General features: G+C 39.7%; 1 protein-coding gene across 2 annotated transcripts in view; it reads left to right on the forward strand.

Moving 5' to 3' along the window:
- Window positions 1-13,971, forward strand: part of LOC123872767 (amyloid protein-binding protein 2) — a 53,952-nt gene that overhangs the window by 27,257 nt on the left and 12,724 nt on the right. For both annotated transcript variants that reach the window (XM_045917283.1, XM_045917284.1), the window contains exons 2-5: window positions 11,069-11,182; window positions 12,517-12,631; window positions 13,070-13,196; window positions 13,743-13,919. In XM_045917283.1, coding sequence (XP_045773239.1) covers window positions 11,069-11,182; window positions 12,517-12,631; window positions 13,070-13,196; window positions 13,743-13,919 — 533 coding nt within the window. The remainder of the gene's footprint in view (window positions 1-11,068; window positions 11,183-12,516; window positions 12,632-13,069; window positions 13,197-13,742; window positions 13,920-13,971) is intronic.

Consider the following 13,971-nt stretch of genomic DNA (forward strand, 5'->3'; position numbering starts at 1 on the left):
TTATCAATCTGCAGCTTGAATTGTTTACACCGTGACGTGTTACTCCACAGTCGATCAATGTTTATTGAGCGCTCATTACGTAGAACTTCATGTAATGTAATACGCTCTACTTGTTCCAAAGGAACTTTCTAGAGTCAGTGCCCTGAAGTTAGATCTTTGTAACAATAAATTGGAGGCAATTAAAAATTCCCGCGCAGGGAATTCCAGTCAGCTCATCTTTAACTTTTAACTATATTATGCAAGTCAGTATTAACACCATTTACACCAACTGTGTATTATTCTAATTTATTTAATACTAGCTGATGCCCGCAGCTTCGCCCGCGTGGATTGGTCAGATCCCCTGCAGCATCAGGGTTGAGGAGTTAGAATCCAAATTTTTTATGAAAGAATCTCGCAAAGTTCCTCTATCGATAAAAAAAGAAATGACGCAAATCGGTTCAAAAATCTCGGAGATTTCAGTGTACATAGGTAGAAAAACACAACTCCCTTTTTGAAAGTCGGTTAAAAAAAGTAGCCTATGTTACTCCCTGGTCAATCCTCTACTTGTCTGTGAAAATCCCGTCAAAATCGGTTCGGCCGTTCCAAAGATTAGCCTTTTCAAACAGACAGACAGACAGACAGACAAAAATTTTAAAAACGTGTGATTCAGTTATAGTATCGTTCAAATAACCATTATGACCTTAATATGCGGTAGTTATTTCAAAATTACAGACAGACACTCCAATTTTATTTATTAAGTATAGATTATTAGTATTTAATATTCTATCCATCCGTGTTAGGTAGAACTAATTATATCAGGCAATTAGCTTTTAGCTTTAGCAGCCAACAGAAGAATTCGGCTAGGTTGGGCAACTTTTGGGAAATTAAGTCAAGTCTTCTCATCGTTAATTTCTCAAAAGTCTTTAACCAGTGTGTCCTTCCCGTCCTCACCTATGGTGCTGTAACGTGGACACGAACAAACGGCCTTCTCCACAAACCCAAAGTTGCTCAGCGAACTATGGAGAGGGCTATGTTAGGAGTTTCCCTGAGGGATAAGGTCCGAAATGAGGGGATCCGCAGGAGAACCAAGTTCACTCACACAGCCTAAACTATTAGCAAGCTAAAGTGACAGTGGGCAGGCCATGCCTGTCGTAGAGGCGATGGCCGTTGGAGCCGGAAAGACCTCGAGTGGTAACCGCGTATAAGCAAGCATAGTGTGGGACGCCCTCCAGCACGATGGACCGACGATATAAAGCGTCTGGCGGGAAATGACTGGATGAGGAAGGCTGAGGACCGGGTGTGGTGGCGCTCTTTAGGGAAGGCCTATTTTCAACAGTGGACGTCCACAGGCTGATGATGATGTTGATGAATTAGCTTTTAAATCGTCTCTTCTGATTCTAACTTTGTGGGGTAAAAACCATTTTATCCAAAATTGTTTTTCAGGCGGGGCATACAGATATGCCCGCCCAAAAGAGTCCGAAACGAAACTGTAAGTATACCTAACTGTAAATCGATAAACCATAACACCTTTATCTAGAACTCTGCAAGTTAATAACGGTCTGCGCCATCTATATGTAATTTAGTCAATTAAAGTATTCGTGAACACATTTAATTTTTGTATGATATATCAACAAATTCATGGGTTTCGGATTGATTCCTTTACTTGTGCTATAAGACCTTCCTACCTGCCAAGTTTCATGATTCTAGGTTAACGGGAAATACCCTATAAGTTTTCTTGACGACACGACAGACAGACAACAAAGTGATCTTATAAGGGTTCCCTTTTTCCTTTTGAGGTACAGATCAAACAATACCATATTTAATTTTTTGAAATATAACTTATCATCGTTTATCTCATTAGCGTATCGTCTTACGTAGAGAATAGACAATAGAGAGACAATTGAGAGTTTGCTCAAGTCGTAAACAATTACGTGGGTCTACGTGACCTAGGCTAACTCATTCACGGCAGTTTCCACTTGGACTCTTGCAAGTTACTAAACTTTCCTGTTCTATACAATTTAGAATCAATGAAATATTCTTTCACCTACGGAACGGCACTGCCAAGTGCCATCCTATATCTAAAAAAACCGGGGCCAAGTGCGAATCAGACTCGCGCACTGAGGGTTCCGTACTCAGGTATTATTCCAACATTTTGCACGATAAATCAAAAACTATTATACATAAAATAAATAAAAATCTATTTTAGAATGTACAGGTAAAGCCCTTTCATATGATACCCCACTTGGTATAGTTATCTTACTTTGAAAATTGAAACAAGTATTAATTTTTTTTAAATGATATAACCACAAATTCGCAGTTTTCAGATTTTTTCCTGTACTTGTGCTATAAGACCTACCTACCTGCCCAATTTAATAATTCTAGGTCAACGGGAAGTACCCTATAGGTTTCTTGACAGACACGACGGACGGACAGACAACAAAGTGATCCTATAAGGGTTCCGTTTTTCCTTTTGAGGTACGGAACACTAAAAAGTTGTTTGCAAAAAATATTTTCTGAGTTAAGTATCGCCAAAAATCGTAAGAATTTTGTATAAATAACTCAAGTATGAGTTTATGATTACACCTAAACTAATTATTGTAAACTGTAATTTCTTTTTCTCACATAAATAAATATTATTATTATTAAATTTTAATTTAATTTAATTAATAATGCTACGTAGGACCAAGGTTTTAGTTCAGTCCTACGTAGCCACATAACATCTAGATTGATCTGTGTAGGTACGTAGCAAACATTTTTGGAAACGTTTGTTTTTCTAAATTTCCAATTATTTTGACGAGAACTCATAGTTAACTGCTTTTAAGATATACTCAGCAGCTGCTACACTGCCAATTACCTACCTACTTGTTAAAGTGCCGAAGTGTGGTTGTTATTATCAAATCCTTGCTATGAATGATGATGATGACTAGGCATAAAATATTTTAAAGATTACAATGTTGATAAAAAAAATACCATTTAAAAGACCTATGTCGGAAATAGGTACAATGTACATGTTTCTCATGACATTCAAGTTATTTATTTAAAACGACACAAAAAGTAGAGCACAAAAACCGATCGAGAATTGATTGATCTATAGATCATTTTTGTCGTCTGGCGGATCATTGAGGCAACAGGGGCGGGCGATGAACTGCTGAGCAATGGTTGAGCAAACTGAGCGGTCAAGGTTAACCTTAGACGGCGATGCGATTGTGAAAATAGGTGATGTGTTGCGTACTAGTTGCTCTAATTGGCTCATTTGTTTTGTTTGTTGTTTCGCCTGCTATTTGGGTTAATTTGCCTATTCAAACTAAACCAATTTAGGGTTCTAAATAATCCAAACTAATGTTATAAATGCGAAAGGGTGTCTGTCGGTCTGTCTCCTAGTTTTCATGGCCCAACAGTTTAACCGATTTTGATGAAATTTCGTACAGAGTTAGCTTACGAGTACATCCCGGGGAAGAATATAGGCTACTTTTTCCCCGTAAAATCAAAGAATTCCCACGGGATTCTTAAAGACCAGTCGGTTTAACCGGGTACAGAGGTAGCTTGCATCCCAGAGGTTGACTTAAATCCAACGATGGAGAAAAATCACGGGCTAACAAAGAAAGAAAGATGAAGAGGTGCCCGTTGTGCCTGATCCTTTTTTCCACGCATAGATATGCAAACTGTGGAATCAACTACTCCCTTCGATGATGTTCCCACTAGATTACAACGTGGGGTTATTCAAGGGGCATTTAAAAAAATATTACATATTAGCCATGTTTGAAAAGAAAATTCTCGAAGTTCTATAGAGTTCTATATAATATTTAATGTATGTAAATGAGAAACAACCCAATTTGTGTTGGTTGCTGTGTAACGCAACATGCGGTACATTTACCCACTTTCGTAGCGGCACGTGTAGACGGGTAACCTTGACCGGTCACTTTGCCCAACCGTTGCTCAGCAGTTCATTGCCCCGCCCTGCTACAGTTACCCCGCCAGACGAAAGCTCCTCATATTATGATAGAAATTTCCCATATTGAACTTGTGTTGTGAAACCTAGCGGTGTCGACCTCCTATACCCAGGAGGTCGGGGGTCCGACCCCGGGCACGCACCTCTAACATTTCGGAGATATTAATGTGCGTTTTATAACCCCCAACCCAAAAAGAGGGGTGTTATAAGTTTGACGTGTGTATCTGTGTATCTGTCTGTGGAATCGTAGCTCCTAAAGTAATGAACCAATTTAAATTTAGTTTTTTTTTTAAAATCGGTTCAGCCATTTGAAAGTTATCAGCTATTTTCTAGTTACTGTAACCTTCACTTGTCCAGGGTGTTGTAAAAAAATTTAATTTACACTTGTAAGCAATTAAATTCTACTTGATTTGATGAGGAAGGTGGAGGACTATGTTTGGTTGTGCGCTCTCAATGACTTATGCCCAGCTGTGGACGCTCGCAGACTTGGATTGGATTGACTATCAGCACGATTTTTATTTTTACCTTTTTTATTTATTCTAGAATTACATACCTAATTACAGGCTAGCTTGTGCCTACGTCATAATAGCTATTAGCATGCCAAATTTCAGCCCGATGCGCCCAGTAGTTTCATCTGTACGTTAATAGATCAGTCAGTCAGTCAGTCAGTCAGCTTTTCCTTTTATATATTTAGATAATATGCCTTGGGTTCTAGGTCTTGACTCTTGTGTTACTCCATTTATGGGTAGTTACATCGTGCGTTGCATTATGACAAATGTCGTAACGCATGTCACACGATCACCGACCTTTGTTGGTAGAGGCTTTTTATGAAGATGAATATGAACGAATCTTCTGTTTTAAGTATATATTGTTTAGAAGCAGGCGTCACTGTGTGGAAGTCCATGATATACAAAGAATTAAAAACTTATAATTTTCTATAATCCGCTAAAATAGGCAAACCTGAATGGTACAACATGCAGCATGCGACATGAACCACCCGCCCTCCCACTGCTAAGCATACAGGAAAAGCCAGCCACCGAGCAAGCCCCAAGTACCACCACGCAACACCACACAAATCAACTAAACATACTCTACGCACGTTTCGCTCCGACACCGGAGCATCCTCAGGAGATGTAGACCTTAAAATGTATTTTGCAATTGTATGCAATTGCATGTTGTACCATACAGTTTGCCTTTTTAGCGGATTATAGCAAATTAAGCTTTGATTCTTTGAATCTATTTTATTACTTGAAAGTGGGATGGCTCTAAAGACGTAGGTATTTATGAAAACCCTGAAGGTACACTAAATTATAGGAGTTTTTGGATCGCCAAACTAAACAAAGACAACGCACGGGAAAGAACTTTGAAAGATTGGAAGTCAATTTAAATGTTGGCACAACGATTCAAAAGACCTTGTGAAATGAATAGAATAGAATTGAATTGCAAATCAAGAAGGGGTCTTGATAGCTTATCAATCAACAGGAATCCATTCAAAAACCAATTTACCGGGACGGAATCAATTACCATAGTAAATACAGTAGTTGGCACAAATATATCAAAACAAAGCATACCTATGCCTATATAGCTCAGATAGAAACTTGGCGTACTGAGCGACCTTGCCAATCGGGCACCTCTTAACTACGTGTTCCCCGTAAATGTCAAGGGAATTTAAAACTTATGGTCTCGATTCTATGGTTTATAATAGGTCGATGGGCTTGGTATCTATTTGGATGTAATCAATATTTGTCTTGGAAATTGCTAAATTCATGCTTCTATAAACTTCAGAGGACTGCAAATCGAATATTACTCTTGGATATTACTGTACATATTACACTAAGTTTTATGTTTAACGGGTTTATGTTATATGATTTCGTCTCGGTAACTGTTTACTTCATTTATTACTTTGTCGGTAGCAACTATCTTTTCGTACATGAACAGTAGATACATAATGATGCAGTCTATGATGATACCATGTCTACACCTGTAAAATAAAGTAACATTGAATTTTTTTTACTAAACCTAGATTTCGGAACTGTAAATTTCTTGGCAGTAGGTACAGCTTAATTAACTGTAACTTATTTACCAAAACTAGATTTCGTACAGTAAATTTTTTGGCAGTACAGCTTAATTAATTGTAAGTAACTTATTTACCAAATCTAGATTTCGGTACAGTACTTAGCAGTACAGCTAGGTTAATTATAACTAATTTACCAAACCTAGATTTCGGTACTGTTACAGCTTTTTTAACTGTAAATATTATGCAGTTTGTTGCAGCAAAATAACCAGACGCGAGTCAGACGAAATTTTTAAGGGAGAGGGAGAGGTTATTATACTCCCAAACATTTACATCTTATTCAAATAATTTATCGTTAAATCATTGGTGGCTTGATTAAACCCCAGCCGTGGTATGTGGGACGACTGAGTTCGTTTTCCTTATCTTCCCAAGTTGTAGCGATATGTAGTGCACGAACGAGTGTCGTCCTTCCGAGTCGTTGCAGTCTACAGATAAGCACCAAGATTCTTTTACTACCTCACCTACTTAGATCCAAATTGTAAAACCAACAGCGGCGTTTCCAATAGCTTTTATATGGCGTTATTCAAGGGACGGATAAACAAATTCCATAAAAACTGGACAGAAGCGTTCAGCGGCTTAGATGCTCCGAGAGTATAAGAATATAATCCCAGTCACATACCGAGATACTTGTCTCTACTATCGCGCTGTTTTCTTTTATGAGTAGTACAAGGAAAAGTTAGAAACCTATAAATCCACCCGGATTAAATTCAAATTCAAATTATTTTTATTCAAGTAAACTTTTACAAGTGCTTTCGAATCGTCAAAATTATCTACCACTAGTTCGGAATGCCGTTCCTACCGAGAAGAACCAGCAAGAAACTCGGCGGTTGCTCTTTTCAAGTATTCAATATACAATAATATGCCAATATTAAGATGCGATCATCTAGATAAGGAGTGTAAATATACAAGGAGTTAGATTAAGATGATGATCCTCATAGCGTGATACCCGTGGGAGATATGAGGACTTATTTAAACCTCCAACCTAACAACCCTGATAATATATAGCTGATCGCGGAAATGAACTCGTAAAAAACTTCTGTGAACTCGAAGAACCGTTTGAACGTTGTCAAGAATCTATGGCACTTTTTGGTAGTACTTAGTTACATCATTTGCCGTGTTATACGATTTATCAAACACGGTATAACGAGTTCCCCTGGCTCAGAGGCGGCAAAAGTCATAAATTCATAAGACGCGATCCCTTATAAAATGATTTTTAGAACAATACTATCAAACTTCAAATGCTAAGCTGCATCTCTTAAACGTGAATGCCACGTTCCGTTTGGGTTATGATAGTGGTGTTTGAGATAGTGTTAAGATAGTTAGATTAGCTGGAAATGACAAGCATTGCATCATGTCACAGTTCAGATCATGCGCCGTCAATGGCATGCATGCACATGCACTGCAGATGGCACGGATTGATTGCGTCGGTGGCATTGAGTGCGTCGACACCGATTGTCTGACGAGTATGAGTAAAGAGGCAGCGGCCGTGGCGCCGGCGGCGTTTATTGTCTGTACACCACACCAATAGATCAACGCTCTAAACTTGTAGTTTATGTTATAATGTAGGTAACGGGTACACGCCACGATTAATTTGATGATTTTAATTTGTCAATATTTCGAATCAGTTGCATTCAGCTCGAGTTTCATCTCTCACAGTGCAGTCCCGTCGTTAACACGACATGCAACTGAATCAAAACAATTTCAAATTAAAATTGAGAATTATTATGACTTTATTTTTAACAATATTATAAGCATAGATTCATGGTATCAGACTGAGCCTCTAGTTTTATTTAGTTTTAGTTTTTTGAATTTTCATGGCGGCCATTTTTAAATTACATAATTATTTATTACTAGAGGATGCCCGTGGCTTCGCCCTCGTGGATTTCGGTTTTTTTTTTTAATTTCGTAAGAACTCTTTGATTTTCCGGGATAAAAAGTAGGGTGTGTCTTTTCTCGGGATGTATCCTAAGTGTATACCAAACATCAAAATCGGTTTAGCGGTTGGGCCGTAAAAACGTAGCAGACAGACAGACACGCACACTTTCGCATTTATAATATTAGTATGGAAATATGGATTAATTGTTATAGCGGCAATAAAAATACACATTCTGTGAAAATTTCTACTCTTACCTATTACGGTCTACGACTCACAAGATACAGCCGACCGACAGACAGACGTACGGACGGATAACGGAGGCTTATTAATAGGGTCCCGTTGGCACCCTTCGGGCACGTTAATAGGTAATGCCGCTGATCTGAGGTTGATATCTATAAAGCGTACTTTGACTTTGCTCAGACTTAAGTTTCAATTAAAACGAGACAGATTTATTCCAGCGGTATAACGCTGTCTCGTTCTAACATTGTCTTAAGAGGGGTCTCTCCGTCACTCGCTTCATACAAACGTAGTTCCAATTTCATTTGAATATTAAGCAACCAAAGTCCATGAAATTTTGTAGACATATTCTAGAAACTAATATCTATGTCTGTGGTTTTCCAGATTTCTGTTAAAATATTCGGTTTCAAAGTTACGCGGTCTTAAAAATTTTCATACAAATCTTTGAGCCCCTGTAATTTTAAAACTACGTATTTTTAGTAAAATCTAAAACACCACAGACACAGGTATTAGTTTCTAGAATATGTCTGCAAAATTTCATGGACTTTGGTTGCTTAATATTCAAATGAAATTGGAACTACGATTGTATGAAGCGAGTGACGGAGAGAGCCCTGTTAAGTCTGAGCTAAGTCAAAGTACGCTATAGATCTCAGCCTATGAACCTGATGCGACAATGTTAGGTTTACACAATATTACACTTAGTAGCATGCCTACGGAATCAATTCACGGAAAACAATTTAGCATACAATGTCGTACGTTTATGAGCGTGCTTCTTTTCGTTGAGCACTTTCGCGCGGCCAATAAACATGTACACGAGTGTTTTTGTATGAATGAGCAGTATTTGCATACCATTCATTTGAATTGTGTTTACTGTGTTGCCTTGTATTTTAAGCGTGCTGTTAAGGAAAACCTCTTCGGAAAACAATGGGGTAATTGTATCATATTTTAATACGTATCATACGGAAGGTAACTATACCTACCTAGTAATAGACTAATAAATAATATTAGAAGCAGGCGTTACTTTGTGGAAGTCCATGGTATGCAAGGAACCAAAAGTTTAATTTGCTATAATCCCCCATACAGGTTTGTCTGTTGCATATTTTACAGTAAGAATATTATATTATGTAGTATGGATTCATCAATATTGTATAGAATTTGGGATTATCTATAATTTTTCAAGTAATTACTATTTAGCAAGTAATTGATATCGACCTCCGCAGAGCGTTATCCAATTAGTATCGCTAATGAGTTCGCGAACGCGTTTAGCTCTCGCTTAATTAACGGCCTCGCGTTAAATCATACTGGCTGTTACAGTGCCCAGCAGGAAATATTGTATATCGAACTTTAGAAAGAGATAACGGTTTCGTAGAGCGTTGTCTCTGTCGTTGAGACCGACGAAACGTAACAGATATGAGTAAGCTCCCTTTTTATTCCGGAGCTCTTTGATTTTCCGGGATAAAAAGTAGCCCTTATCCTTTCCTTGGACGCAAGCTGTTTAACGTACCTTTCGTCCAAATCAGTGAAATGGATTGGCCGTGAAAAGCTAGCAGGAGACAGATTTATGTTCAGTTTAAATGAAGCTGACCAGACATATAAAAAAACTTGCTCTGGGGGTGCTACTAGTATATGGCCTATGCTCACTAAGTATAATATGGTCAATGGTCATGTATACAGAGAATTTAACCTCGTGGTCTGTGTGTATAGACTAGTTACATGGGTTTTCCGCAATATGGCAAGGCATTTTATTTTTCAGGTCAGGCCTTATTTTTCCCGGCTTAAGCTATAATATTTTTCCCCGATGAGGGACGGAATCTAACCGTAATACCCTCATTTAAATAACCTCGTGGGGTGCTTGCAGCGTGATGTAGGTCGCCGCTAATCGGCACTAGTGTGCGGCCCCGGGCACGCATGGTTGCCCAGCTATGTGCGGTTACTTGCGAGAAAAACTGCTATCTCCAACGTAGTCGTCATTAACCTACATGCATTCTCTTTATAAATGATTTTTTAAATGATCTTTAATGTTCTAAGATTGTTATTGACTTCGTATTGTCGGAATTAGGTTCGTTGGATAAAGTGCAGGACATAGAAAAAAAAATTTTGTTTAGTTAGTGACTGGTAAATGGCCACCAGCAGAGGGAAATGGAAACAACTGATCTAATCGAGTCTGAGTTTTCGCCAGAACAATTATAAAGCGCTGGTCAATCCTAAGCTTCAAAGCTCGGAACATCGGCCCAGACTTGTATGTTTATCAGTACTAGTATAGGTTATTTTTCGGAGAGTGCCCAAAATTAAAATTCAAAATTCAAATTATTTTTATTCAATTAATTTTGAATCGTCAAAATAATCTACCACTGGTTCGGAATGCTGTTCCTACCGAGAAGAACTAGCAAGAAACTCGGCGGTTGCTCTTTTCAAATGTACAATTTACAATAATATGCCATACTGTATACAAGCAATTGCAGCGCCGTGTATTGCTGGAGCGAGTCAAATCCAAGCTTTTTTGTCATTTACATAATCTTCGATTGTATAATAAGCTTTTTTCAAGAGCATACTTTTAATAGATTTTTTAAACTTGTGTAAAGGCAAGTCTAAAATTGATTGTGGAAACTTTTAACCAAGAACTTTTAACCTGGTTCCTCCTTCACCTTTCTGCTATCGTACCGCAAGGCATCGCCAAGGTCTGCACCCGTACCGTCGTACGTAGTGGAAATTACACGAACACGTATGAAGCGATTTGACTGTTCGTTTTTAATTTGAACCGCTAGAATATGGAATGCCCTTCCGACATCAGTTTTCCTTTCCAATTTTAATATGATTACTTTCAAGTCAACGAGTGAATAGACATTTCTAGGCAAGTGCGCTCTATCTTAGGCTGCATCATCACTTTCTGTCTGATTGCAGCCAAGCACTCTGGGGGAGAAATTGTGTCTAAATTTCTTTCTTTTTGTTGTAGATGCTTCAGGAAAAGCGGCTATGCATCCTGGGCGCGGAGCTATCGGATCTGGACAAGTTCGAACGACTCCTGCGTTTCTCCGGTGCGCAGCTTCGGTTACTGCAGTGCTTCCAGGTTGGTTGCTCTTCCTATATGCTATATTCAGCCCAAGGTGCGTGTTGCGAAAACCCCCCGTAAGGTCTTTAAAAATCCATGCAAAAATCACGTGGATCTGTTGCTTCGTTGCGGCGTTATCGAAGGACAAAGCAACAAACAAACACTTTCATATTTATAATAATATATGGGTAGTGATTACATGAGCCCGCTGGACCGATGACCTGAAGAAAGTGGCGGGGAGCGGGTGGATGAGGAAGGCGGAGGGTGTTTGGTGGCGCGCTCTTGGAAAGGTATATGTATGTACATGCAGTGGACGCATACAGGCTGATGGAGTAGAATGGAATGGACTCCATAATGCCCGCGGTTTTGCCTACGTACATTTAGGTTATCTTTAAACCCGTCGAAATTCATTGATTTTCCGGCCATATGTCGCCAATGTGCATACGTCCTAACTCCTACCGAGCCACGTGCGTCGCGCGCCAACAATCAATCTATTTACTGGCCGTTATATCACCGACACTCTACCGTAATAAATTGAATGTATAGTACGCGACAGGTCGAGATGGCAATGGGGGAGGGGACGCCCCGCATACCCCCCACGCTAACCCGGTGCGGGATAGCGTGGGTGATGTGCGGGTGTGCTACTACTACCTACTCACTTCAGGACGGATTTGGCTGGGAATGGAGATAGATTATACCCTGGATTAACACGGGCTACTTTTTATCCCGAAAAATCAATGAGTTCCCACGGGATTTTTAAAAACCTTATCCACGGGAACGAAGTCGCGGGCATCAGCTAGTAATATTATAAAGGCGAAAGTTTGTGTCTATGTGTGTGTGTGTATGTTTGTTATTCTTTCACGCAAAAACTACCGGACCGATTTTTTCCTGAAATTTGGAAAGGAGATAGGTTATAGGTACCCGCCGGCCTGGATGAACACTGGATTGGGCTACTTTTTATCCTGGAAAATTGAAATGTTCCTACGGGATTTTAAAAAACCTATATCCACGCGAACGAAATGGCGGGCATCAGCTAGTTAGTTATAGTTGTAAACAATGTGTATTGTCCTGTTGACTTCGTCTGCGATGGCGTTTGCTGGCGCGCGTGCTGTGCTTGTTTGGAGTGTTTTTTTTTGTTAAGAGTGGCTGGTTTTTGTGTTAGTTGGTGTTTTTTGGTGGTGGAAGTGACTGGGAAGCGCTCTAAAGGGGCGCCGCGCGTATGTCGGCGGGCGCCGGCACAGACGGAGTCCATACTTGTATAAATTCAATAACTTGAAAATATCACAAACTTGACATTGGCTAATCAGAGTAAAGCCAGATTTAAAGAAAAAAAAAAATTGTCCTGTTTCCAGGCGGTGATTGAACACGGCTCCAAGTTGTCGGCGGAGCTGGCCAGCAGCTACCTCGCACGATGCGATGCCAACTCCAAATCACACAACTGTCTCATACAACTAGGACTTAGGCTAGGTGAGTGTACAGGAGTTTCATTTTACCCGATTGCGGCAAAGCCAAAAGGAAGGCTTATGATTTTAGCGGTCTATGTATGTATGTGTGTATGTTTGTATCCAGATTCTGTGTAGCGTAGTGACTACTGGGCCGATTTTGATAAATAAGGTGTCAATTAATTTGACCTAACGGAAGATACATCAAAAAAGTAGGGGTCTGCAAAAAAAATATTTTTGTATTGTGTCGAGTGGGATGTCAAATGAAAGAGGAGAAAATTCTGAGTTCATATATATAATTTTACTACAGTATTAAAATATACCAAGCGACAGAAAAACCATTTCACTATAATATTTAGCGAACGCAGTTGGGTTTTAACTGGAACTTAAGTTTAAGTAAAGTCAAAGTGCGCTCTATGGCAACTAGTGTTTTTAGAGCTATATTTTATGGTTTTGTTCACAGGTGGTTTCCTAAACGAAGCAGGCTGGTACGCGGACGCGCAACGCGTTTTGTTGCGCTGCCGAGACCTATGCCAGGCGCAGCCGCAGACCGCACATTACAAGGGGCTCACACTGGAATGCTGCCACAGGTAAAGGCTCCGTACTTAACCCCAGCCGCAGACTGTACATTACAGTGATCGCACAACAAGTAGTCCAATCTGAAGTTGCAACATGGCGGTTTGTGCTGAACATGGAATAAATACACAAACCCGGCTGAGTTCTGTTTTTGTACAATGCACAGTCATACGCCTGGTGTTCAGACCGGGCTACTAAACTACAAAAAAGGCCTGTCTAAATTTCTTTTATCAATAGCGTCACAAATAATTTTAATTCCTGCTGACAACTGTTATGTGCGCCATATTTGTCTATGCTGATTTCTTCAAAACGTGTGAACAAGTTTTAAAGCACGACTTCGTCAAACTGCCCAGGTCGTTCTACCTTCTACGTTCTACCGTTAAGTCTAAGGTTGAAATCTATAGACCTCACTTTGACTTTGTTTAGATTAAGTTTCAGTTAAAACGAGACAGATTTATGCCATGGTATAACGCTGTCTCGTTTTAACAGTGTATTAGGGCTGAGCAAAGTCAAAGTGCACTCCATAGATCTCATCCTTAGTCCAAGTAAAAAATTTCCAGACTGCTCAACACACAATCAGCGTACTGCTGCTTCCCCGCCGCGGCGGAGACCTACGCGCTGGCGCTGCAGCTGTTGGGGTTGCCGGAGGACATCGCCTCCAAGCTGCCCGAGGAGCCCTTCTCCATAGCTGAGACCTTCTTCAAGGCGCTGCAGACTGATGACGATGACGCGGCGAGGTGAGTCATCATCTCAACTCATTTAACTGTTCAATTAAAGACTTAATGAAAG

This window comes from Maniola jurtina, chromosome 15 (assembly GCF_905333055.1).
Source record: "Maniola jurtina chromosome 15, ilManJurt1.1, whole genome shotgun sequence".
Taxonomy (NCBI): Eukaryota; Metazoa; Arthropoda; class Insecta; order Lepidoptera; family Nymphalidae; genus Maniola; species Maniola jurtina.